General features: G+C 35.8%; 1 protein-coding gene across 1 annotated transcript in view; it reads right to left on the bottom strand.

Annotated features, from left to right (window-relative positions):
* Positions 1 to 26807, bottom strand: part of USH2A (usherin) — a 676781-nt gene that overhangs the window by 269351 nt on the left and 380623 nt on the right. Inside the window, exon 37 of the mRNA XM_040636016.1 lies at positions 3726 to 3905. Within this exon, the coding sequence (XP_040491950.1) occupies positions 3726 to 3905 (180 nt within the window). The remainder of the gene's footprint in view (positions 1 to 3725; positions 3906 to 26807) is intronic.

Raw genomic sequence — 26807 nt, 5'->3', positions numbered from 1 at the left:
TATTACAAACAACCAAATAATATAGTAGTTGTAAAAATAAAAAAACCTGAGCACAGAAGTGGGTAGAGATATGCTACAGAAATGAAGGAAAAATAACCCCCCAGACTCCTCCAGTTAACCAAATAATATTTCAAATGAATTTTTTAAATAAAAAGTGTGATTGGAGTTTGCCACTGTACATTTTTGTGCTGAGCTCTTGGTTCCATGATCTCACTTGCCTTAATTTCTATTTTCAAAATAACTTGTGTTTATCAGATTGTTTAATCACATACGTTTTTTGCTTGTTTAGTTGAAGTTGAGTGCCTTATTTTTTAAATAAAATTAATTTTCTTGGACAACACAAAAGCAATGAAACAGGGAGATCTGATGAAATTAACTAGGGTTTGAGATCAGATCTTGTTAGACTGGTTTTTTAAATTTTTTTTTCCAGTTTTACTGGGGTATAAACTGCATATTCATCATTATTTTTTCTCATCAGAAAAATAGAGAAAACTGGTATTGAATAAGACATTTCATAGCCATCAAATAAGAGATGATGTACCAGGGTAAAATTTTGTGTATGCTGTGCCTTCCCTCACTTCTATTTCCAAATTCCTGTGTAAACTGTCCATTATTCTATGCTTACCTAGTAACCACCACAGAGCTGCAATCGAAGAGCAATGGGTTGGTGTGATTTGAGAATATTTCTTAACCTCTGATCTCCTGTCCTCCTTATAGTCTTGGGCTCCCAGTTACATCGGCATGGCCACGGTACTCCTACATTGGACAACAGGGTGCAGAGGGCTCACATTCTCCATAGCTGGTTATAACAGAAGTTTGCTCAGGTAGAAGGAGGAGCTTACAGTTTAAAACTGTTAATTAAGTTATCTGGACTGACTGATTCATTCACTCACCGATTATTCATTATGCACCTACAATGCGCCAGTGTGGTCCAGGCACTGAAGATCAAAACCCAACTATGAAACAGTCCCTGCTGTGTAGGATCTTATAACCAGTGATTGTGACAGTCCCATCAGACAGGCCATTTCACCATAACGTGATTGTACTCTAGGACACCTATGGGCCCTACCTCAGCCTCAGTTGGTAAAAGACAACTTTCTGAAGGACCTATTTCTAAGTTGAAACCTTAAAAATGAGTCGGACTTGGCCAGATGTAAGGGGTCAAGGCAGTTTTCCAGACCACATTTGATAGCAAACATTTGATCAAGAAAAAAATTAGCATTTCTCTTTTGCCCAAACCTTCTATTATTATATTTTGAAACTACAGAGAAGAAAACATAGCTAAGTGTATTATCATTACAAATCTTGCATAATCCAGCACTGAAAGATAGTAGGAATTTCACATCACCAAGAAAGAGACCTAATACTGAAATCGAGGAAACAGCAAAAATGGTAACAATCCAAATATCATGGAAAAGTAAATAGCATATAGAACCTTCTCTGCCCATAAGCTGGTTCACTTCTGTACATCGGTTCATTTATTATTCATTTCGGTATGAAGTACAGTTCACTGGACAAAGGCATGGAAGATTTCTTTAATAACTCTCAGTACTAATTTAATTCTACTTAAACACACATATTCTAGTGAATGCCACATGCTTTTCAGCATGATTTTATGTGTAAATCAGGATAATATGTTTTCAGATCATTAAGTAAAAGGAAGCATGAACTAAAACCTATTTAATCAATGAGGTGTCACCTTTAAACTGCCACAAGGTCATAAAAAAGATAATTTCAAAGCTATAAGTTTCCTAATTGTAATCAACAACAATCTAATGATGAAAAAAAAAGTATGTCTTAATGGCTGCAATAAACTTGAGCAAATCACTGTCTGTCTTTGAAGACATTTTGCTTCCTCTTTTGGTGAAGGGCTGTCTCCCAAATTCTGGATTTCTGAGTTTAGAAAGTGAATAATTACATCATGCCCAGAGAGTATGGGCCTGAAGAACAGCATGATAATGGCATGAATAAGCATCCACAGAGTAGAGGTAAAAGTAAACTCAGCAGCTGACTTTAGTTCGACGGTATTGTTAGAAAGGAAATTTTAGTTTCTTCCTGTTTGTGTAATATTAACTCTTCTACTAACCACTGACAGATACAGGCACAGACTATATGCTGAGTTAGCATTAGAAGCTTGTTATTGTATATATACATGCACACGGAGATATTGACCCTAAATTATTAGGCATTCCTAAGCGTATGAACAATGAATTAAGTTGCCCTATTTTATGAATGTGATGTAACTTGCTGTAAATTACAAACCATCTAAATCAGTATGAATGCCATAAAAGAAATATATAACTCATTAAATTCCTACATATCCTGTTAAGAAGGTATTGCTACGTAATTTAAAAATCTCCATTAAAGCACTAATTACTGTTTAATTTCTAAATGTGAATAGAGGGTATTATGTACTAAGGTATAGAGTCATCAAATGTTTTATCCTTTCCAGCATGTTGAGTGAGAATAAAAAATGAAGATATGAATACCTCATGTTTCTTTTCCTGATTTTGTTTTGTTTTAGTTTTTTGGTCTCAATTTTTAAACAAGCCCCTATCTAAATTCAATCCCTTTTTATTATTGGTTTATAAAATACGACACTGTGTTGTTCAGCGCCAACTGTCTCTTTCAAGCATTCTTAAACAATGTGGCTTCTGCCATTTAGAGTTTCAGGTGTTTTGGTAAACATCTATTCATTAAGTCTTATAATGTCATGAAAGGTAGATAACAGTGGTTTTAATGATACAGCAGGTATTAAATCTTTCCTTGGGAGAAGCATTCTATACAAACCACAGATTAACTCTTCATCGTCCTCTCCTGATGAGGCTTTTGCTGCCCTTTGTGATGAGAGAGGTATTTATTGAGCCCTGCTGTTTAATGACATACAACACTCTTCCTTCGTCCAGAGCACACTGATTTTTGAAGCTGAGCTGCAAGACAGCCATAGGGTATTCGGGAATCTATTGCCTTTACTATTTTCAGAAAACAGACGTTCCTGAACACTCCATTGAGAATTACGATCTTATTATTTTGAGGAATGCTTCTTTGTTCAAGGGCTATCCATACCTGTCTTAAGAGGGAGTTTACTTCTTAGCAATTAGTCCCACAAATAGTTAAAACAAGGGTGGAGCTGACTGCAGATCAAAATAATAATTCTAAATAAGTTAAGTCAGTTGTTTATACAAATAGTGAAAATAAAAATAATCTGGATTGTTTCACCTTTCACATATCAAAGTGACAGTATTGAACTCTAATCAATAGGGCATGGAAGTTAAAGTTTTTCAAGTCTTTGTGAGTAGCTTTCCGTTTCTATTTGTTGCACACTGCCCTTTTTTGGCAAATGGAAAGGTATAGATATATAAGGGTCTTCAAAAAACCAGGAATGCGAACCAAAGCTCAAACTGAAAATATAAGTTTTGGATCTAAATGAAGCCTCAAACAAAATTTCCCAGTCTTTTTAACACGCAAAGCAAGAGATACGTGTGTATGATAGATACCTCTGCATACACACAGAGCAAGATGAAAGCAGTCTCAACAGAACAATAAAAAAATCAACAAAAGGGTCTCAACAAAATAAAACCACAACCCAAACAACCAGAAATATGATGAGCCTCTAAGTTCTAAAAAAAAAAAATTAATTTTCACAATAAACATGCACTCAGTGGAGACTTAAGTAGTAGGGCATTTATATGAAGCTATGTAGCCAATGTTGTTCATAGACTTACCCCCTGGTGGCATTGCAAATGTTACAGGATCACTCATCAAGCTGCCTTGGCTATTTGAAACATTCACTTGTACAGTATAGTTAGTAAAAGGAACCAACCCCTCGATGAGTACCCAAAGGTTGGTCTCTTCACCACGGTGCATGACTTGTGTGCCATTCAGAAGAGTGTAGTTATTATCTGCTGATAAAAAAGAAAATTATGAGAATTAGTGTATATTTAAGAATTCATTCATTCATTCATCTCAGTGATCAAAATAACTGAACTGTTATTCTTTTTTTTTTTTTAAGATTTTATTTATTTATGTGAAAGAGAGACAGCCAGCGAGAGAGGGAACAGAGCAGGCGAGTGAGAGAGGAAGAAGCAGGCTCCTAGCCGAGGAGCCCGATGTGGGACTCGATCCCGAAACGCCGGGATCACGCCCTGAGCCGAAGGCAGACGCTTTAACGACTGCGCTACCCAGGCGCCCCTGAACTGTTATTCTAAGATAGCGTGAAGCTCTTCACAAGAATCACGCATGTAAGGAAAACCTCGACATGGATATATTAATTGATCCCAAGATGGATTATTTACAATTGTTTGAGGGTTTTTTTTTTCTCATCCTTGGATTTTATCTGATGTGCAGACTGGAGGAAATCACACTGTTTCCCCCATCTAGAACGGTTCTGCGTAAAAGAATCACCATCAATGTACCGTCACTGAGCTCCACCACCAACCACTGTCCTTCTAAAACTTGAGCAAACCAATTCTCAAAATAGTAGCATGTCTAAGATACAGGAAAATACTGCTGCTTGGTAACAGGGTTTGATCTCCCTCTTCCACACAAATGAATTACATTCAAGGTTCAGAAGAGTTAGAAATTAGGCTTAAAACAAGGAAAAGGGTACAACTGAAAATCCTGTCCTAACATTTATTTCTTTGTCTACGTTGGACGCTTCCCTGAAAACTTTACATGAGGTGAATTTTTCAGAATACTGCTGAAATTCAGTAAAATTTAGTTATCATTATTCGTGAAACACAGAAGAGCCATTAAGTATAGTAATATTTACCTCAAATAGACTCTTTTCTTTGCCAAAACACTTTTATTGTATGTCTCTTTAATCTCCCCCACATGAATTCTACAAATATGGGCAAATGAATAAAAAACACACATGGCGTTGGACTTTAAGGGGAAAGCATATTTGCAAGCTCTCCAGATAATAATAAAATCTTTATTGGTTAAGTGTTTAAAAATTAAAAGATGGCCACATACTGAAAATGATTTGCATTGTACGATAAACAGAACAGTTGCAATATTTACAAAAAATATCATATTTTGACACAGTTTTGTAGCAGAATATGGTGCAAGGAAAAGTATATGAATTCAGTTGTCAGAAAGTTCTGTACTTGAGCCTGTCCTTTTCATTCTTTTTTCTTTTTTAAAGATTTTATTTATTTATTTGACAGAGATAGAGATAGCCAGTGAGAGACGGAACACAAGCAGGGGGAGCGGGAGAGGAAGAAGCAGGCTCATAGCGGAGGAGCCTGATGTGGGGCTTGATCCCGTAACGCCAGGATCACGCCCTGAGCCGAAGGCAGACGCTTAACCGCTGTGCCACCCAGGCGCCCCTGTCCTTTTCATTCTTGAGGAGAGTGCTCTTTGCTAGGTTACTCAGTATTTCTGAATCTCATGTTTTTCATCTGTGAGCTCAGAATGATAATATTTTGATTGCATTGTTACTATGAAGATTAAGTTAGATCATTTCTTTACATTACCAAGCACGTAACAGGTATTCATCTACAGCAACTAGGAAGTGACTGTTTTTGCCGTAATACAACTGATACATTCCAAAGTACACAGCAAGTGATTAAGAATTATACACTCTGTATTTTACTTCCTCCATAGTAATTACCTACCTACTAAATTTTCCCTCTCTCCCACCCAACAATGTATATTAATCAAAATTCTAATTTTTTTTCAATGAACAAAACATTAATCACGTCTGCTACCACTAGGTCATTGTCCCACCACGTTATATGTCAAACTCTATAATTAATAAAGGATCAAATGATGTGAAAGATCTCATATCTAGTTATGAGCATTTTCATGAAATGTGGGTAAGGCAGACAAAAACTTTAAAAATACACAAAAAATTTAAAAAGATACTTATAATAGCTTTAGGAAGAAGGATGTAGCTGAAAAAAAAATTATTGCTGCAAAATACATAGGTATAAGTTAAGTGTTTTCCATGACCAGAAGAAATCCCTAGTGTCATGCAAGTATTTATGACTCTGAACTTGAAACTGGCACACAGGAGTGGTTTATTCCCAAGGGAATAAATGGTACTTAGGGGCTAACACATGGGGATAATAATTTCTGTTCAGTTTTAGTAAAACAAAATAAAGATATGTTCACTGCTTGAGATTTAAGTTCCTAAAATGGAAATAGACACCACAGATGTCTATGTGGAACACATATCAACAAGAAGTTCTGAAACCTGAAAAGTAGCCTTGAAAAGACATTTCCAAATGACACTCTGTTAGCACTCACAGGTTCTTTATAACCAGTCAGCCTGATTGGACAGATTATTGACTCCAACTGCATGCAGAGAGCAGGCTTTGCTAGGTTCTGATAACAATATGCTCAAGATCTACAAGACATCGTTCCTGAACTCAAGAAACCTGGTTAAGATTTGGTATGAATCCCTTGTAAGCGCTGTCGAAGAAAAATTACATTATCCGCATCTGCAGATTTCAAGTTTCCATAATGTCTAACTCCTTGGAAGCATTTTAAGTCACAGCTGAAACAATTGCTGCTGTTGTCACATACCCAGTTGTTAAATTTCAAAAAAGTCAGCTTATCCTGTGAGACCCAGGTAGATGCTCAAATGCCTCTGGAGTCGTGTAACAGTGCACACCTTACAAAAAATTGAAGATTGCAAAATAACAATGAAAGTTCTAAAATGAAGCCAAGAGACTACGATTTTACAAATTTCAAGTCAGGTGCAAATGAAAGAACAAGGAGTTAACATCTATGATTATAATATTGGTGAGGGGTTTTTCCCTTATATTTTGTTTGTTTTTGAAGCAAATTTCTAGCTGTAAAACAAACACTTTTGCTAGCTTTGAAAATGGCATGGCAGGGGCAAATATATTAAATTCCACTTTATTCTAAGTTTCCCAGATAACATTAATACATGGTAATTATACAATTAGTTGTAACATTAAGTTCTAGTTATAGAACAATGATTACTCAGTAATTATAAGAAGTATATAATTACTCAATAATTATGAGAAGTATGCAATTACATAATCATTTTGCTCAGCTCAAAAAAGAACTTGTGTATCTCCAGGAACCACACAGCTGAGTGAGTCCAATGCTCCCTTACCCCCGCTAACATCCAGCTCCATTCATAGGCCTAGAGCAACCAACAGGATTTCAACTCTTGGTGACACTCACAAAACCCCTGAATCAAAACCGAAACCGGATTCACAGATTTGGGCTCTTTCTCCACTTTATTCTGTCTTCTCTTTCTTCCTTTGAACTTGACCAGTTTGAGTTCTGAGATCTTGGGGGGAAATTCTTAAAATGCAGGTCCTCAGATACCGCCACCCCCTTGAGATGGTCTCGCATTACTGCTTTTCACTTCATACACTTTGTTTTCAATGGGCTGGAAAATGCAGCCCTGTTGGTTCAGCCTCAAGAATCAAGCTAGAAAATGCTAAAATGATAAACATTTCCCATCACAGGTGACCATTTCTGTCTGGTCTCCCTCAGCGCTGACCCTATTTGTAAGTATAAGTGGACGGTGCAGGCCCAGTTAAGCGCCTGTGTTCTGGAACCACAGCTCGCCGTCACCCTGCCCCCAGACACTCCTCATCCACCTCTTTGGCTGTGGTCTGCACCACTGGGCTTTAACCTGGGGTCACACAAAGCACTCTGCAGATGGGGTCGTTTACACTTGTGTTCCAGGGTCCACCTACATCAAAATCACCTGGGGTTACTCACTTCATCAACATCCACAGAGCTGAATTCTGCTCCAGACCAAACAAATGAGACTATTCGAAAGAAGGGCCCAGGAATCACTGGGGAGTCTTCTTAAGCACACAGAACAACTCATTTTAGGGTTATTTAATCCGTGTTCAAGCTAGTCTTAGAGTAATGATCAAAATTCATTTCCTCTGTTTCCCAAAATAATTAGGTCACTTTTGACATCCTTGTTAATGATGTCTTTAGACTCTAGCTTTGAATTATAAAATGTTTAGTTTATTAGTGAAATAATGCATCTTCAGAAACTATAGAGTGGACTCTTAAACCAGATCTATCTTAACAGACTAAAAAATCTAGTAAATTGTTCTATAACGAACACTTACATATACATAAAAATTAATGTTAAAATAAGTAGGCCTTTTGCACACCAGAGAACCATCACTTCAGGATTTCTGATAAGTATTGCTCTCTCTCCCTTTCAATCTCACCACTGAAGATACAGGGGAAGGAGAGATTGTATATTGTCCAACATCATGCATCACAAGCAAAAAAAAAAAAAAAAAAAAAAAAAAAAAAAAAAGAAACAAGTTTTGTGTAGATCACGTAAAATTTTCAAATAAACTCCTAGATGCTGCCTCAGGATATTCTACATTCTAAGAAGTTAATTCATTCAGTCCTACTTTTCTACTTTATTTTGAAGAAAAAAGTGTTAAACTGAGAAACAGCCAACATAAATCTATGCCCAACAGAATTTACTTGTAAAGAACATTTTCTTAGCTTCAGATATGAAATCTTACAAAAATGTTAATAGCATTCATGCCCATTTTCTAAGGCTAAAAATCTTACATTTAATGTTATTTTGTTGAATAGTAGGACATTTTCTATACAATTATATTTTTAGGCAAAAACCGGTGTAAATAGATACATATGATCCAGGGACGCATAAATGATTGCTATCTCAGGAATATCGTCCTATGGGGTTCTCCAGATTGATATAACATAAATGGGTATCCTTTCCCATTCGTGTTATAATCATTGTCACAAGAATTTTAATGCACCATATATTCCATAATTTTTTTTTCCTCTGTGCTGTACTGCTCTGACCTTTTCAATATTCTATAATTTGACTGGCTGGCCATTTCGGTTCTCTCCTTTTTACAGCCTTATTAACTTGTGGGAAAGAGGTGAAATGAACAACCAATCAGAATACATAATATTGCAAAGGTCAGCGTAGTCTTGTACAGTATCATCACACACAGAAGACTGTATGCCAGGCATTAACATCCTGATATCTTATTCATGTGACAAAGATTGTAACAAGAACAGAAAATGGCACAACATGAATCCATTCTCATGACAAAGATTATAATGAGAAATGACAGCGAACAAACCAAACTGATTCTTGTTACCTTGTGAGGATTTTCCATGTCAGACCTGGTCCTGCTTTAAGTTAGCCTTTTTCTGAATCCAATTACACCTTAAGGTAGGAAAGGTGTTAACTAATTTTCCCACTTCTTGCTGTAAAAAGAAAATGCTATATTTTCCTGGTATTGAGGTCTCAATTTTAGTGTTGCTCAGCTCCATTTCATTATCACAGAATTCTGCCAATCCCCAAATCAAAAGACATGGGATGACAAACCGCAGATCTGGGCAAAGTGGTGAATAAGGCCTTTAATGTGAGCTAATAATTCTAGGTCACTCTATAGCATGTATTAATATTTAAGTTACTTTTATTTATTCTTTCTGAAGTTATTATTTCAAATTATTTTACCCAAAAGGCAAGTGCATCCTCCCAACTCCATTATTATCACAGATATTATCTTGGCAGAGATCTGAACAGCACTGGGCATTTGCTCCTTTTTAAGTTAACATATGGTTAAAGGGACCTATTCCTGGCCTTAAATTGTTGCCAACATAGGAAATATTTATACATGCATACTGACGTAGCTGTCTTCCCCACAGAACATTTTGAAAGAGAAAGAAATGAGTAACCTGTGAGCGACTCAGGGCCCTGAGAAGGACAGTGCTCTATTAATGCATCATATTTCTTACCATTATTGTAATTACTCTAATGTGATTTTTAATTAGTTGTCATCTAGTAAAAGCTGTACTTCTTTGATTCCTCTTTAGAGTGGTCACTGTGCTAGAATGACAATTGTAGTTCAGGGAATAAATTCACAGAATATTTCATCAACTCACCAAAACATGTTTCAGAAACCTCTGCCCTGAGTCTGTGCTCGTGCAGGAGCAATAAGGGCTCTGTAGATACTGAGGATTTTTGTTTCGTTTTTGTTTTTTAATGTGTGGGCAAGACTATCACTAATGCTGTACAGTTACTCTTCCAAATATTTGAAGTATCATTTAAAAAAGTCCTTTGGAGCATGATTTCTTTTCATCAACTTTGCTTTATATACCATAGTCAGGTTTTCCTAAATGGATCTCATTTTGTTAATATCAGAAAAGAACTGTGTGTGTGTGTGTGTGTGTGTGTGTGTGTGTGTGTGTGTGTGCAGATAGATTTCTCAAGAGTAAATTAAGAGGTTTGTTATGATCGTGCTAAATTAGGGAAGTATGGTCCGTTTTCATCAACTATGTTATACTCTGAAAAGTCAGATTTTTTTTTCTACTTTGATTTACATTTTTCCCATTTGGACAAAGTGTTAGTTTTCCAAATGAATCAACTATTGCCATTATCTCAATCAGCCAAGAGCTATTTGGGAAAATATGCTACCATGGAAAGTGATCTACAGCTTCCAGAGTAAATACTGGACATGAACATGACTAATTGCTTAGCAGAAGCTGCTGTTTCCTTTTGGAATTCTAGTAGAGCCTTACTAAACACACGGACCATGCTGAACTTCTAGTACTACCATGATCAAATGTATAGCTCAACAATCATTATTGATCACGGAGCAACTTACCACCAATTCTTAATGAAATGCTTACAATTTTCTTTTTAGTTACTTAGATATGTATGCTTGAAACAGATTCTCCATTAAAGGAAAACATCCATTTGGGGTGAGAATTATATCATGTTTTGTGGTGACTTCTGCCCACTTTATCTGTTGCAGTCATATAGTCCTGTGTTCCTGTACTGGTTGTCTACTGCTGTGTAATGACATTACAAGCTGTGCAGCTCAAAACAACATAGATCTTTTATCTCATACTTTCTGTATGAGATACTTTCTGTGGGCCAGGGGTGTGGGCATGCTTAACTGGGTCTTCTGCTCAGGATCTCAAAAGGTTGCAGTGTTGGCTGGGACCAAAGTCCCTTCTCAAGGCTCTACTGGGGAAGGATCACCTCCAGCTCAGGTAGCTGTTGACAGCATTCTCTTCTTTGCAGGCTATTGGAACTGAGTGCCTCCGTTTCCTGCAGGTTATTGGCCCTCAGTTGCTAGCTGGTTGTTGCCTACAAATTGCCCCAATTTTTTCCCATTGGGTCTCCCCAACATGGCAGCTCGCTTTATCAAAGCCAGCAAGGGAGCTAGTCTCCCAGCAAGATGGGTTACAACCTTAGGAATGTTGTCACAGAACTAACATCCCACCTTCTCTGCCATAGTCTATTGGTTAGAGACAAGCCACAGGTTTTGACCACATGATAGGGGAAGAGATTACACAAGTGTGAATACCAGGAGGTTGGGATAATCCTATGTTATCTTAGAGTCTGCATGTTACAGTTTCCAAACTGTGAAAATGAATCACCTTGCTGAGAAGAGAATTAGGAATAAATTGTGAACTGTCAAAAGTTTATGTCTTTTTGGAGAAAAATGGATAAAATAGTATGACAGAATTACCTTTCCAAAATACCTTTTCCAAAATGGAAAAAAAAAAAAAAACCTAGGAGAACAAAAATAATAGGACTAACAAGAACAGCTGAAAATCCTGGAGCAAATGTATAAAGGTAAAGGAACAAATTAATGACATTAATTTTGAAACCTCACAACAAAAGAAGGATACAGTACATTTATGCTCAGAAAAGCACAGTTCCTAACTCTGCTCCTAGAGTAAGGAATAAAAACCAAGCAAAATCCTTGGAACTCTTACTAATCTTCCCCAATCTAAAGGGAAATGAACTGAGTACAGTCCACAGAAATAGGAAGAATGGCCATTCTACTGACTATTGTGCTGTGTTGAGGGAAGAAGCTGGTGTTACTATGAGTGGTAGATGAATATGAATAAATGGAGTGGGGGGGTGGGATTTCAGAGGAGACCGAGAAACTAGATCCCCTAGAATTCAGCCCAATGCATTTATCCACATCCTCAAATTTGCTCCCATTCCCTCCTATCTTCACCCCAAGGCTACAGACAAGGACATTAATAACAACACCCAGTTCTCAAAGCTTAGGTTGAGGAAAGACTAGCATCAGAAAGCAAAAGAAGTGGCCATGCTCAGAACAAGAGCAAAATCTGCGCAGAGCTGCCCATACAAGGCACACGCAAAATAAATTTTAAAAAAGAAATAACATACAAATAGCCAAAAGAAAAGATCCCAACATAAAAAGACAAAGTAACCATATGGCTGTGGGGAAGAAAAATGATACATATTACCTATACAATGAAAAAGAATATTGCAAACCAGAGAAACAAACTGGAAATTAGAAAAAAAAATCATTAAGTATTTCATAAAGTTAGAAAAAGTAAAGAACACGAAAGAAACAGCTAAAAAAGAAAATCAATGGCATATTGGAAAGCCTTGAGATAATCATAATCAATGCGTAAGAAAAAAATCAAGAGATTATAAAAATGAAAAGAAGATGATAGATATATATACACAAAGAAAATGATCAGAAATATAACTAGGATTTTGTTTTTTTTTAATGAAAGGATAGCTGGAGCTCATATGGACACTGACTACAGGGCTCAATTAGATGCTGCCACCTGGGGACTACAAAGCTTGATGGAATGAAACAGTAACTCAGGTCAGTCAGGAATTCCTCTCCGTGTCTCTAGAATTGTTGAGAATGCAGAAGCAGAGCTAACTGTCCAGGGTCACTGAGTGGTGGTGCTGCTCTGGGAGTGAGGAGGGGTGAGGTGGGGGGCAACAGGGCGGGGGGCGGTGAGGCAGGGGTCTGGAGGCCAAGCTGGTCTGGGCCAAGCTATTTGTGGTCTCCACACAAGTCTGACTCCACAGCTTTCTGACAACTTTTTTGAAATGCTCAGTTCTCTTGTAATAATTCATTTTTGCCTTAATTAACCAAAATTGTTCCTGTTGTTTGCTACCAAGAAACCACTCATGAATTGAGAGAGGTTGGAAATGATGTTCTGCATTTGTTAACATGGGTTATTGACAGGGAGCGGAATTCACTGTCAATATTCTATACTACATACATTTTAAGTTAGCATAATTTTTGAAAATCAAAAGCATCATGAAGGAGTTAAATACACAAGGAAAATACATAAATCGTATTTAAATTTATAAATAAATTATAATAAAACCAGGGATCCACAAACTACAGACTACAGGTCAGATTTGGCCAGTTTCCTGTTCCTGTAAATAAAGTTTTATTAGAACACAGACACTTATGTTCTAGGTATTGTCATGCTACAACTGCGCAATATTGCCATATTGCCTGCAAGGTGTAAAACGTTTACTATTTGGTCCTTTAAAGAAAAGTTTCACCTCTGCACTGAATAATTAAATCAACTACCTCTTTAAAAATGTGCTGCCTTCCTGTATAAAGACAGTCATTGCCAATTTCTAGATTGATTTTCTTGAGTAAACTCTTTTTAAAGAATGGAACAGTGTATGTGGAAAGAACACTGTATTGACAGAGCCCTATCTTATGCCACTGCACTAGTCTATCATCAATGCTGTGAATATCTTTCATTATGCAGCAGTTATACATGCAAATTAGGAAAGGAAAAAAGCAGGAAGAAAATCTTTATAGACAGTCCCTAATTCCACATGCCCAGAAAGTTTGTAAATGGAAATCCAAGTGCATGGCTTTGACTACAGGGATAGCTGCTGTTCTGAAGGCTTAACAAGAGTAACTGAAGAATAATTAAAGACTCTGGATGAAAGAAGGATGGATTTGCTGTTTCAACTGCTTCTGAAGGACTTCTTTTAAACTTTCAAACTTATGTGCCTTCCAGAGGTAATTTGCGAAAACAAAATAAAACATCCTCTTTTCTACAGATCTTGATGAAAACAATTAAAAGGTTAAATGAGGCTAACATATTTGCTGAAAGAAGCAAATGTAGTGTTACTATTGCATTGGAATTTATTTTAAGGAAATAATCAGATAAGTGTACCAAATATTGCCTTATCCTAAATATAAGGAAATGACTTACAAAATGGTGTAATTGTGCCTTTGCAAAAATTTGGCTTAAGAACCAAGAACAGGTGGCTGGAGTCAGAAGCAAGAGAACTATAATGTGGTACCATGAGTCCCAAAATAAGCATTCAATATGTAAAGGATCATAAGATATAAATTTGTTTGTAAAGCAGAGAGAGTTTGATATATAAATGTTGCCCTCTTGAGCAACAACTTAATCAATTTTGCTCTCTAATTTAAAGTTGAACTGTTTTTCTCTTTTAAATCCCTCGATGGTGGCTTTCCAGCCTGGGTAATTATGGAAATGAAAAGAACCAGCTTGAATCCCTTCAAAGGCATTTTGTTCACCTTAACTGTTTTCTTATTAACCTAGTTAGTGTGGTTAAGTTCTAAAATAAATGAGTGAAAACAGGTAATGTCTCTGTCATGAGAAGTAGTTAATCACTTACTTAATGTAGCCTAAGAATGCCGTTTATAGCCACCAATTGTATTAACTTGTATTTTGTTAAAGAAAGAATAAAGTTATTTTAAAGCTAACTTTGTTAAGAAAAATACTGAAAAATTGGGACAGCTTATTAACAACGTTATAGTTACGTATTTTAAGTCTTGACCTTTTAATCTCTGCTCATTCTGCAAGCTTCCACCACCAGTATACAAACGAAAATTATCTGCTTTTTAAACATGTTCCTAGGTCATAGGTGCCAATAAGAAGAGTCAGTTCTTTGGGGAGATGATCAGAAAGAAACTGGCTAAAAGAGCAGACCTGGGGATCTCCAATCCATAATCAAATATCTAGATTGATTGTGTCACTTGCACTTGTATTGATTTCAATTGGAGTAGCTCACCCAAGGGAATAATAAAAATGTGGAATAAAACTGATTTATGAGAACAAAATAAATCCTTTTGTGAGTGGTAATGAATTGGTACTATTTAACCCTTTCAATCACAGAGTGAAAAAACTATTTATTTTTTAAGAATGCTGAGCTAGCCAAAAGAAGTCATATCAGAAATGCCAATACTGCCAAGTGCCATTACACTAAGTTGTAATGCTGAGAAAGAAATGGTGCTCTAAACTTGATGGAAGGCGTCATTTGACATACAACATACTTTTAGCTTTCCTGGGCCAACTTGTATGTGTCATCACAAATGATGGACCTGGAGATCCAAAGTATTATGGAATCACTCAATAAATGTTTATTGTACTTATTTACATGATTTATAAGACAGTCAAGAAGAAAGAACAAAATATGGTAGCTCAGTAGCTACATTTAATTTTTTCCCTTAATGTAGATGCTCTTTATTTTACTCAAAATTTCATATGTAACAGTTAAATCAAGGGTTGCTCGAGGATAACAGGAATACCCAGGGGAGACAGCTTTCAGGGTGATTGAGGCACATACCAACATTTCCCTTAAAAAATATTAAAGGACCTAAAAAAAAAAAAAAGAGATGATTTGTGCATAGACCCAGAGCAACTGTTAAATTACCAATTCAGCCAACCAGGTGTTTTAACAAGAAAAAACATCGGTGACCTCACATTCTCTGAAATCCAGTAGACAACACATTCCCGATAGTTTAGCAATGACTTAACTTTTCACAAAATGACATCTTTGCACATGTTCTGAGCCTGAGCTGTCATATGCAATAACCACTATCCATATGTGCCTACTGAGCACTCAAAACATGGCTAGTGTAGTTAGGGAACTGAATTTCTAATTTTATTTAATTTCAGTTAAGTTAAATTAAAAACTGATCAGTGATCTAGTTACTAGAAAATTTTTAAATATGTTGGTATGGGAATCTACTTTTTTAACTGAAAATGTTATGAAAGCTAAATATAGATCAAATATATTTTTTTAAGATTTTATTTATTTATTTGACACAGAGACAGCCATGAGAGAGGGAACACAAGCAGGGGGAGTGGGAGAGGAAGAAGCAGGCTCCCAGTGGAAGAGCCCGATGTGGGGCTCGATCCCAGGACTCTGGGATCACGTCCTGAGCCTAAGGCAGACGCTTAACGACTAAGCCACCGGGCGCCCCTAGATCAAACATTTCTGATCAAGATTATCATTTGAAGTGTCCTTGAAGTGTAAAATATACAAATAAACTTAGTATGAGAAAAAGAACATGCAATCTCATTATTAACGTTGAGATTTTGATTTCCTGTTGAAATGATAATATTTTGGGTATATTTGTTCAAATAAGATACACTACTATGTTAATTTCAACTGTTCCTTTTTACCTTTTTAATGTGCATTAAAAATTCAAAATTACATGCGCATCTCACTTTGTATTCCTATTGGATAGCCCTGCTGTGATATGCTAGAAGGAAAACAAGAATGCACGCTTAAAATGCAGGTTCATTTTCATCTTAAATCAACGGAAGGAAACTTTGTTCCAAGATTTGCCTACACATATATATTCACACAAAATGAAGGTGAAACTCTTATTCATAGAATGCACAGATTCTGTTAAATATGTTGCATTTAATTCATAGTCCTGAGAAAGCTAATTTCAGAACTACGTGAAGGGATTGCTGTAAGGAGGAGTGAGTTGATTTGTTATCAGTTCTGTCAATGTGGCTTATACTGTCATGGTGTTTAATGAAAGTATATAAAGGTAACTTTATTTATCCTCTCTGGCATAAAAAGGCTTTTAAAAAAATTAATACATTTTACTATTTACAATGAAGCATAATTTAATTCAGTTTGATGGTACCATAATTATTATAGCATAATAATTTTTCTAATATGATAACTTTTGCACGTCTGCCATACAGAGTAAATCATTAGGAAACAGAGAGTACAAATCAAAAAAGATATTAAGAAACTCTATTATCATAAAGGAATAAATTATTAGGGAAAAGGGAAAGTGAATCACTTTAAGTTTAAGGGATTCAAGTAAAAGCAAGAAGATAATAAACAGTCATTGCTTTTGGTTGGGCTTTTGAAAGAAGTCAAGGCCCAAGATGTTTAGCTCCCCGTGCTTAATGAAGTCAAGTCTTTTGTTCCCAAGTTCACTTGAGATTTGGAGTTTTAGGGTCTGTTGCTTCCTAAAACCTCCAATAGTTTTGCTATAAGATGAAACATGCTACAAACTCCCTCCTCTTTTTTTATTTCTCTTGCCTTCATTTATTTCTTCTTTGTCTGATTATAAAAGAAACATATATTTATGGTAAATTTTAAGACTACATCAGACACTATGAAGAGAAAAACTACAAGTGCAGAAAATTTCAAGATAATCATTGTCACCTTGTTAATATTTTGGTATATTTTGGTATGTATCCTTTCATATTTGTACAAACACATATATATATAAATTTATTATTATTATACACTTCCAGAATTTTATAATATTGTTTTGTAGCTACAATACTACATATTTATCAATAAATGCACATCTGCATAATCTTTAAAATTAACTCATCAGAATGTAGTTAATCCACATAGCTGGACATTTAGGAACACCCCTCTCAAGTGTCGTTACACAAATAAACTTTGCCAGGAACGTGATTTTACAAATATCTTTGTGTGCCTATCTAATTATTTCTTTTTTTTTTTTTTTTAAAGATTTTATTTATTCATTCGACAGAGATAGAGACAGCCAGCGAGAGAGGGAACACAAGCAGGGGGAGTGGGAGAGGAAGAAGCAGGCTCATACCAGAGGAGCCTGATGTGGGGCTCAATCCCATAACGCCGGGATCACGCCCTGAGCCGAAGGCAGACGCTTAACCGCTGTGCCACCCAGGCGCCCCCTATCTAATTATTTCTATTAAACAATTCCCAAAAAGGGAATTGCTAATTTTTCTGAATTCGTACAAATGGATACAAATATGTTAAACCTTTTATATTTACTTTATAAGCTTATTTTAATTTTCTCAAATGAATTTCTGGAAACAAAAAATTAGTCAAAGTTTGGTTGTGGTTTACCTGAAATAATCATACTGTATGGGTTGTACTTGTGATTGGAACTTAAATTAAAGCTCTTTTTGTTCACAGTAAAAGCATCCATCTTGCCTGTCAGTGTGTTATACATATCTAAATTCACATAACTGAGTGGGCTGGACTCACAGAATGTTCCATAAGTGTAAGGACCTCTGTATTTTCTGTCTTAATAGAGCTGGAAAAATGAGCTCAGAGATTTATAAATGGTTAAAGAAAGTATTGGTGAAAATGGCATATTTTAAAACACTAATGTGATACCAGTATTGAGTCTTTTAACATTACACTAAAAATAAACAAGCACAATTACAAAAAAGTCAATTTAAAAAAAAAGTAAAATACCTGGATATAACCCTAACAAGACATATAGGGTCTTTATGAAAAAAATGACAGGATTTTATTGTGAGATATAAAATACCTAAATAAATGGAATCAAAACACATTTCTGGATGAGAAATATTAGAAGATGTAAATTTCTCATGAATTAATTTATAAAAAGATGAGTCCATTAGAAACATCAGTGGCATTTTTTCAGCTCAATTTAGTGTTCTGTTGGAAAAATATGCACGTAAGAACTAAGACCTTTTAACATAAATGAGTAATAAGCTGCAGGGAGAAGATGGGAACTATAAGATACAAAGGTAGTTTCTAAATATTTAAAATGTTGAAAGCACAAAGATTAAATTGTCATAGTGATGATCCAAAGAGAAATGGAGATACAAAAGAAGGAATAAATAGTCCAGAAATTAGCATCATCATGCATATGAATTTAAATCTCTGATAAATTTAACAAAATTAAACAACATAATGTTTTAACTTTGGATAGAAAAAATATTTTTATAAAAATAAACAGAGATTGCATTATCAAAAATATAAAACATTGTTTCCTGTTTCTTTAATTTCATTTATTTATTTTAGAAAGTGAGAGAGAGAGCACATTTGAGAGCATAAGTAGGGGAAGGGGCAGAGGGAGAAGGAGAGAATTTCAAGCTGACTCTGCACTGAGTGCAGAGCCCTATGCAGGGCTTGATCACACAACCCTGAGATCATGACCTGAGCTGAAATCAAGAGACAGTTGCCCAACCGACTGGGCCACCTAGGTGCCCCTAAAACACATAAACACACCAAAAAGACAAACTGAACTTTTGACATTCTAATGACTAATAATTACTATTTATAATATTTAAGTTTCCATACAAATAAAAGCGAATTTAAAAACCTCTAAAATCTCCTGAGTAAAGTGTGTGAACAAATAAGAAAGACAAACAATAATAAGCATATGGAATATGTCTGATCTCAATAGGAATAAAAGAAATGCAAATTAAAGCAATCTATCATTTTTACCTATCAAATTAGTATAATTACAGGAAGATAAACATATTTGTATACTGCTAGGAGATATGTAAATTGATACGATTTTTTTAAGACTTTATTTATTTATTTAAGAGATAGAGAGCACAAGCAGGGGGAGCAGCAGAAGCAGAGGGAGACGCAAGTTCTCCGCTGAGTAGGGATCCCGATGTGGGACTCAATCCCAGGATGCTGGGTTCATGACCTGAGATGAAGGCAGATGCTTCACTGATTGAGCTACCCAGGTGCCCTGATATGATTTTTCTTGAAAGCATTTTTCTAATGCGTATTAAGAGTCTTAAAAAATAACAACCTTTAGTTTAATAATTCCTTTTTAGCAATACATATCAAGGATATATGTAGAATTATATGTTAATAATAAATATTCTTTCTAATAGTAAAGATAATAAACTTAAACATGCAATAACAATGAAATAAATGGCTGGGGCACCTGGGTGACTCAGTTGGTTAAGCAACTGCCTTCGGCTCGGGTCATGATCCCAGGGTCCTGGGATCAAGCCCCGCATCGGGCTCCCTGTTTGTTGGGGAGTCTGCTTCTTCCTTTCCTGCTCCCCTGCTTGTGCTCTCTCTCTCTCTCTCTGTCAAATAAATAAATAAATAAATAAATAAATAAATAAATCTTTAAAAACAAAAACAAAAACAATGAAATGGCTAATACATTTTGGTATATCCATACAGTGATATTATGTACCTATTGAGAATGTCTTTTATGGGTGCTTTGTGTGTGTGATATGAGAAATACTCATGATACAATGCTAACTGAGTAAAGTAAGATATAAAGTGTTTGTGGCAAGATATCAAATATATTATGTATATGCATACACGTATATATACACATATGTATATCCCCATAGAAAAAAAGACTGAATGCCCCAAATGAAAATATAACTCATTTATAATTAGTATCATTTTGACAAAAATATTTCTGAAGAGAACAAAATATTCCAATCTAAGTCTTCAGCTACTAAGTTAAAGTAATATGCATCTGTATAACAACTGAAAAAATATTGATAATCCTTTATAATAATTGCATTAAAATATCCTACAGGATGCCTCATGAAGTATCTCCTGCTTAGCTTTTATCAGTTTTATCTTATGACATTCTCTTCCTCATCCACTCTGTCCAGTCACACTGGCTGCCTTTCATTTCCTCAAACTCAACTAAATTTTACCTTCCTTGCATCCTTCACAAATATATTTTCTTTGGAATCTTCTTTCCTGTATTCTTTTCCTGAGTTTGTGCTTAGATGTCACCCTAAATGTCATCAACATCAAGACCTGAAAAGGTCTTCCCTGATCTTCCAATTTATACTAAGTTCCCTTTCCTGCAATTTTAGTCACATATCCTTTTACTTTAATGATTTTTAAAGTTTGCAATTTTATATTTTTATGTGATTATTCGTGAATTTCTCTCTCCTGTTGTATACTGCAACCCTTTTCAGGGCAGAACCTTGTCTCCTTAGTTCACACTATAACCTAGTACCTATCATAATTTCTTCTTGCTCCATAAAAACTAGATACATGTTTGTGGCATGAACAAATGAATGAATGAATAAACAAACATGCAAATTTAATTATAGAATTTCAGATATGTGCTCAGGTATAAAAGTCCTTTTGATGACTCCCCAAAGGAGTATGACTACAAAAAAAAAAATAGTAAGATTTACACGCAACCCTATTTACAAACAAAGAAAGCAAATTCTCAGAAAACTATATAAACTTGTGCTTTCTTAAACGGTCTGGTAGTATCCTTAGATTCTGTTTTTTGGATTGAGTGGAGTAACTCATTGTCTAATAACTTCATGTAAAAAGTTGGCAAATATTAGTTTTCACAGGGCTGTTCTTAGTATACAGCATGATGATTTCAGAGTCATCTAAGAATACTCTCTAAGGAGTCAAACATAAGGTTTGTGATCCTTGTAACACTCTAACCCATCATCATCGAAAGGGGTCCATCCTGTGACCCACCCTACAGAAGAAGCCCAGCTATAGGACTCTGTCTCAGAAGCTGGTCTGAGAGGGAGAGATTTTGTTCTATTTCTCTATATAGTCCACTCTTACATTTCCTCCTAATATGAACTGATGGTTGACACTTACCTATCTAGAGCTTCCTTATCCAATATCCAGATAATTAGGTATAATGGTTATATTTTCAGTTTAGATATATCTGAAACCAACTCTAATAATGCTATTTATTCAACAAACACTGAACCCTTGCCATGACAAAAAGCACACAAAAACCCACACCTGGCAGGTGTATTAGTGGTATACAGTATCGCTTCAAAATATTCTATATCTGTTCCATGGCTGGTGTCTTCCAGTGAACCTCACTGCGTGTACTAGAAACCCCCAAATCAGCCATGGTGTGAGTTCAAAAATGGTTTGAGCGTTTGTACGTGCTTTAAAGACTCCCATTTGATTTAAAAAAGAAAAACAAAAACAAAACCCATTCAAAAGTCTTCCACAAATCAAAGTAAATACTTTGGGGGGGTGTGATCTGCTGATGAACAGTCTCCTTTAATGAGGCAGTAGAATGAAGAGACTCCTATGCAGAGATGCTCCGGCAGGATTTAAAACACGAACTTCGGCAGCGAGAACAGAGACCCGGCATTCTCTCTTTCTCTCCTGCCTCTGTGGACTCCACTCCCTGCCTCTGTGCAGCCCAGGGCTGGGATTTGCTTTTCATCATTACGTCGCCACTTCAACAGACACAACAGCATAGAGTTTGCACTTGTTCATTATGTCAAGAAAATAGCCAATTAGATATGAGACACAAATTCAATAAGCTGCTATGTGAGTGTTGAGAGCAGATGAGTTCTTAAGCAATTTTGATAAATTAATGCTTAACTCCATTCTTGTGGAAGAATATCTCCTAATTACATATTTCTATAGCTTTATTGGCCATGACATGATATACAATCAGAGGTGTCAATATATTCAGTGGGTATATATTCTATAGCCAAACGTTTGAAATGACATACATCTTATTATTGCCCATTCATATTTTCAACAACAATACAGCAATGATTTTTTTAAGTCCAAGTAATTTTTTTTTTTAAATTTCCCATGTGTTTCTATTTGTGTGCATTTACATCTCTAGGAATGTGTTGGAACTTTATGCAAAAGTGTATTAACGGGAATTTCTTTTTTGCAGAAGAGAAATTTTGCTTCCCATAGAAACAGGGAGAAAGTAATTTTCTCTGTTTTCCCTGTGTTCTTACTGGTCTTCATATTAATCCTTGCTTTGAGTACCAGCTTTTTCCATAGCCGTCATTCCTAATATATCTGGTGTTGATTTTAAAACATTTAAAATGGTCAGGGAGAAAGGTCCAGGGATATTGTTGATAGCTAAAATACATCCTAACATAACACTCATTTAATGTCTTCTGTGTCTCTCAAAGAAACTGTACGGTCAATAATCCTCTAATGTGAAAAAACCCATAGTATAATGCCTTTCACATGTCTGTGCTTGGTGAGTATTTACGTAGGAAATACCAGTACCTGCTACTTTAGACTTTCACTGAGTTTCAATTTTCATGTACTGGGTATTTATTTAATAAAATGGGGTAGAGCTGTACTTCCCCTGGCTTTTCCTTCTGAAAATATGGGGTAGCAGGTAAGTGGGCTTGCAAAGAAGTGGACCAACCACTGGCCACGTTCGTCTGCTTATTCAGCGACCAGGCAGACATTATGTTCCCTTTGCTCCACCGCTGTTCTCTTCCTCCCACAAAATACACTTGATAAGATCTCAGGCGAGCTCACTCCTGCTGCCTGACCCTCTAACTCATTACGGGGAAATGAATTCAAATTGCTTGAAAAGAAGCTGCCTCTTTTATCTTCCCACTGACTGACAAGCAACTACAAAGTTCTCCGACGGGATTCCAAGTTACAAGCTACACTGCATCATTGCAACCATTCCCCCACTGGCGGGTTTTCCCAGAGGGCAGCGTGTCAGAGATACTGCATTGCTTGCAAGCACAGCTCAGAATGTGCACATTTCCCTCCACACTAAAAACCTGACATCAGGGACTATAAAACAAAGCTGTCCCTTTCCTAACAGCATTAGCCTTCCTGCAGACGCCTTGGAAGTCTAAGGGGTTCCCACATATAATTATTTTCTTTACCTTCCCAAGAAAACAAATGCTTCTCTATCTTTTTTCCCCCTTGTAATTTTTATAAAACAGTTTATTGTGGGAAGAAAGTCATTCAGAGAATCAGATTGTGTGCAAAAATCTCTGAATTTCTCTATGTAACCTTGAAAGATGGACTGCGTTTTCGCGGGTTTTCGAGATTTTTTTTTTTCCTTTTCTTTTAGAGATTAATAGTGTTTGAATGTACTGACAATCTAAAGCACTATTTCTGGTGACCCGCAACTCCTGGAGAAGGTAAGCCTATTCTGGGTGCTGGTATTTTAAGGTGGTTAAAAATATGCATTCATCTGGTTTAAACCCAATAGTACTTTGTTCCCTCGAGAAGTTTGGTTCCTCTTTACTTGCTTTTCTTTCTAGCTGGGAATATATGCTAAGGAGCAAACTACTTGATACTGATGGTGGAATGAGATACCGACCCCAATTATAAAAGGAAGAAAAGTTTATGCTTAGAGAACCATGAATGGGGGTGGGGCAATCATGTTTATTTTTGTCTAGTTTTTCCACATAGAAAAATCCTATTCTGTCTTTAAATTACCCCCACCCCCAATTCCAGATGTTACCAGGGAGAGAAAACTTCAGGCCCCTGGTCCCTACCCTCCAACTTCAACAACCTAGTGTCTTCCACTCCTCAGTCCTTCCCTAACATGGTCTTTATGGTCTCAGTCATAAAGAGTCCCATTTGCTTCTCTGACCAAGTCTATTTAGTTTCCTTATTTGTTTTGCAATATCCTCAGTACTTTTGTTTGTGTGATGACCACTAGCAAGTACTGGAGAAAGAAACCCAGGTGAAACATAACAAGGAAAATTAAACATTACACACATCACCAAAAGAGTTCTGGATAATCACTGAAATTTACATCAAGACCTTTTATCCTCCTATAGGCTTCTACCTTAGTGCTCTGACTCACCCTCAGATCTCTTCCTTCTTGGCAGAACCAGCTGTGATTACTCCAAAGGACTCTGCTTTGGAATCCTCTGCTTTTATTAGTTCTTTTTTTTTTTTAAGAAATTTATTGCAAAAATAATAATTATTTATTGTAGAGAATTTAAAACTTAAGTAAAAAAAGGCAAAATGAAGATAACACCAGAGATAACACCCGTGTGTGTATATGAGTATGGATGTGTGTATTATTTCCAAATTTCCATCTCCCTTTTTAAAAAGTCTGCAAAACTGATTATCTTTTTTCTTCAGGCCCATCTGTTCTTTCAAGCAAAAAAAAAAAAAAAAAAAAAAAAAAAAAAAAAAAAAGCACTTGAGTAATGCTAATTTTATTATTTGCCCTCCTTTTCCCCTTTCTTTCTCTCTTTCTTCCTGCCCTCCTTCCCCACTTCTCCCTTCCTATCTTCTTCCTTCCTTTTCCACCCCTTCCATATCCCTTTCTTCCACTCTTTCCTTCCTGGTTGAAAGTAACCACACTGGGGGAAAAAAAATCTCCTAAAACCTATTCCTTGTACATTTCTATACTGAGGAAGAAAAATTTTCAGGAATCAATAGAATGACTCAATTTTAACAGTATGCATTTATCAAATCACTTTATTTATTTATTTATTTATTTATTTATTTATTTATTTATTTATTATTACCAAAATGATATTTCCCTTTGTTAATGCTGAAGGGTCATTTTCATTACCCTCTCTTTTTTTCTCCCAGTAATCCATGTTCTCTCTTTCTCAAATACTTCTATTCCATGCCACAACACAAAATAGAGGATTAGAAGGAGGCACTTAGAGACAAAAACCAAGCTGCCATTCAGGTTTTCAGGGCAGGTGACAGTTAACAGTGCACAAAGGACTCCGCAATTAGCACACCCTGGTGCTTTGCCTTAGAAACTGAGATACAAAACAATCTGTCAGGTTATCAAGCAAGGAAGATCACTTCCCGATTCATTCAAAAGGGAGGATAATGAAGAATTAAACTATTCACAGAGGGCTCTGCAATAACTGCTTAAGAAAAGAGCAGGACATGGTATTGTCTGTTAAGAACAGGAACAGTGTAACGAATCTGAAGAATCTAGTTTAGTAGTAAAGAGGTTGGCGCTTGGGAAGGTATTCTATGGGACCTCAGATTTTCTTTTTCTCTTAATAATACTGTATTCTCTTTCCCTTCTGGAACATTAGATAGTTTTACAATATTTGTAGCTGAAAACCTTCTTGAAACTTTATAAAATAATTATATAAACAATTTCTCATCCCACGTTATTTTCACCTACCAGTTAGATCAAAACGTTTATAATTTTAAAAAGTCACATGAGCTATATTTGTACTACTGTGCTGTCAGTCATTTTCATTTTTCTTCCTAAATTTACATACTTCTTTTTTTAAAAGAATCCCACATTCTATATGTTTCATAAGGAACTTTTATAATCTGTTACTTATAAATGAAATTTTTAGTTAATTTATATATGTGAAGAGAAAAAAAAATCCTGAAAATGTTGTAGACTGACGTGTGGGAGTTCACTGTTCACCTGTGCAAGGTGAATGAGGCACTCTTGAGAGCCTTTGGGCAAAGTACTTATCCGAGGTCAGTAAATGGCACTTGTAGACCCTAGAATAATCTAATTTGCATCACATGTTCCTCATAATTGAATGGATGTTTCAAATCAGATAGAATCCCACAGAACTAAGTGCTAATCGTCACTTTTATGGTCAACATTAAGAAAAAGCAGAAAATACGTTCTAATATAGCCCGTGGGGGTTGGGCAATCTGTTAATTTTTGCCATTCACATTTGTTTGTGCTCCTTCTGTCATTCTCCCATCAAGTCCTCAAACTCAAGTTGCTCTAATCCATCATGGAAACAAAGGGTAAGGCCCAGTGTTTCCAAAATTTTCCCCTAGTTTGCTCTATTCTACTTGTTACACCAACACCTGGTTTTTCTCTTGCCTCATGCACTTGAGACCGATTTGGCTAGTTTGCCTATCTTCTTTGTTTGCAAATTCTATGGGGGCAGAGATCCTGTATGTCCAACCTTTGGTGCCATTTTATACACTTCATATTTGATTTATTAAAAACTAGTTGACAGCCTAATTAATCAGGTTACCATTTTCTACCTGGTAAAATTTCTGTGCTTTAGGGAAAATGACAACAAATCTTAGTAACAAAAAGGGCACAGATGCTTGTTGGAAGTTAGATGAAAGATCACCCAATAGATAAAAATATTTGAAAGTATGGCTGTCTGAAGACAGGTATCTCAGAGTAAGCTCCAGGTATCATTTTAAAAAGCAGTTCTTTTAAATGACTTAATTATTCATATATATAATATATATAGTATATAAAATTATATATAATTATAAAATATTGGTAAACAAATTTAATAAATATGTACAAGATCTATATGAAGAAAACTTTAAGCTTCAGTGAGAGACACAGAAGACAAAT

The sequence above is a fragment of the Ursus maritimus genome, unplaced genomic scaffold, assembly GCF_017311325.1.
Source record: "Ursus maritimus isolate PB19 unplaced genomic scaffold, ASM1731132v1 scaffold_2, whole genome shotgun sequence".
NCBI lineage: Eukaryota > Metazoa > Chordata > Mammalia > Carnivora > Ursidae > Ursus > Ursus maritimus.
The sequence above is the reverse complement of the archived record's forward strand: the minus strand, read 5'-3'. Positions and strand labels throughout refer to the sequence as shown.